Source organism: Wasmannia auropunctata, unplaced genomic scaffold, assembly GCF_000956235.1.
Source record: "Wasmannia auropunctata unplaced genomic scaffold, wasmannia.A_1.0 LD289111.1, whole genome shotgun sequence".
Classification (NCBI taxonomy): Eukaryota; Metazoa; Arthropoda; class Insecta; order Hymenoptera; family Formicidae; genus Wasmannia; species Wasmannia auropunctata.
The window spans coordinates 1-611 of NW_012073779.1; the positions used below are offsets into that span (position 1 = coordinate 1).

Here is a 611-nt window from a genome sequence, read left to right on the forward strand (position 1 = left end):
TTATAAACTTATTAGTATATAACAAACACGGAAAATTTTAATAATAATATATCGTAAACTATTGCGCGTTGACACGACTACTACTGTAGTGCATTAAGTACTATAGGTACGAGAAATACTATAATATATTAAAGGAGACAACTACATTAGGATATTACAATTTGGAAGAAGGGAAGAAGAGACGGAGAGCCATAATTACATATTTTTTTACATATATATTTTTTTCGATTACATATAGATTTTCATACATATATTTTATATTTTATATTTATATCATATATATATATATTTTGTTTTTTTAGATCTTTTTATTTATTGCCTGCCCGGCGGCAGTGGGACGTATCCCGGCGGCAGTGGGACGTATCCCGACGACGGGACGTACCCCGGCAACGGGACGTATCCCGCCGACGGGACATACCCCGCCGACGGGACGTATCCCGCCGACGGGACGTATCCCGTCGGTGGAACGTATCCCGCTGACGGGGCGTAACCTGCCGCCGGAATAAACCCCGGTGGTGGCGACGGCGCTGGCACGTATCCCGATGGTGGCGACGGCGCTGGAACGTACCCCGGTGGTGGCGACGGCACTGGAGCGCCAGGATACCCTGGTA

General features: G+C 45.3%; 1 protein-coding gene across 1 annotated transcript in view; it reads right to left on the reverse strand.

Annotated features, from left to right (window-relative positions):
• Positions 1 to 418: 418 nt before the first annotated feature.
• LOC105461415 (formin-like protein 5) overlaps positions 419 to 611 on the reverse strand; it is a gene marked incomplete at its 3' end in the record, with an annotated part of 3,115 nt that continues 2,922 nt past the window's right edge. The window contains exon 3 of the mRNA XM_011707908.1: positions 419 to 605. Coding sequence (XP_011706210.1) covers positions 419 to 605 — 187 coding nt within the window. The remainder of the gene's footprint in view (positions 606 to 611) is intronic.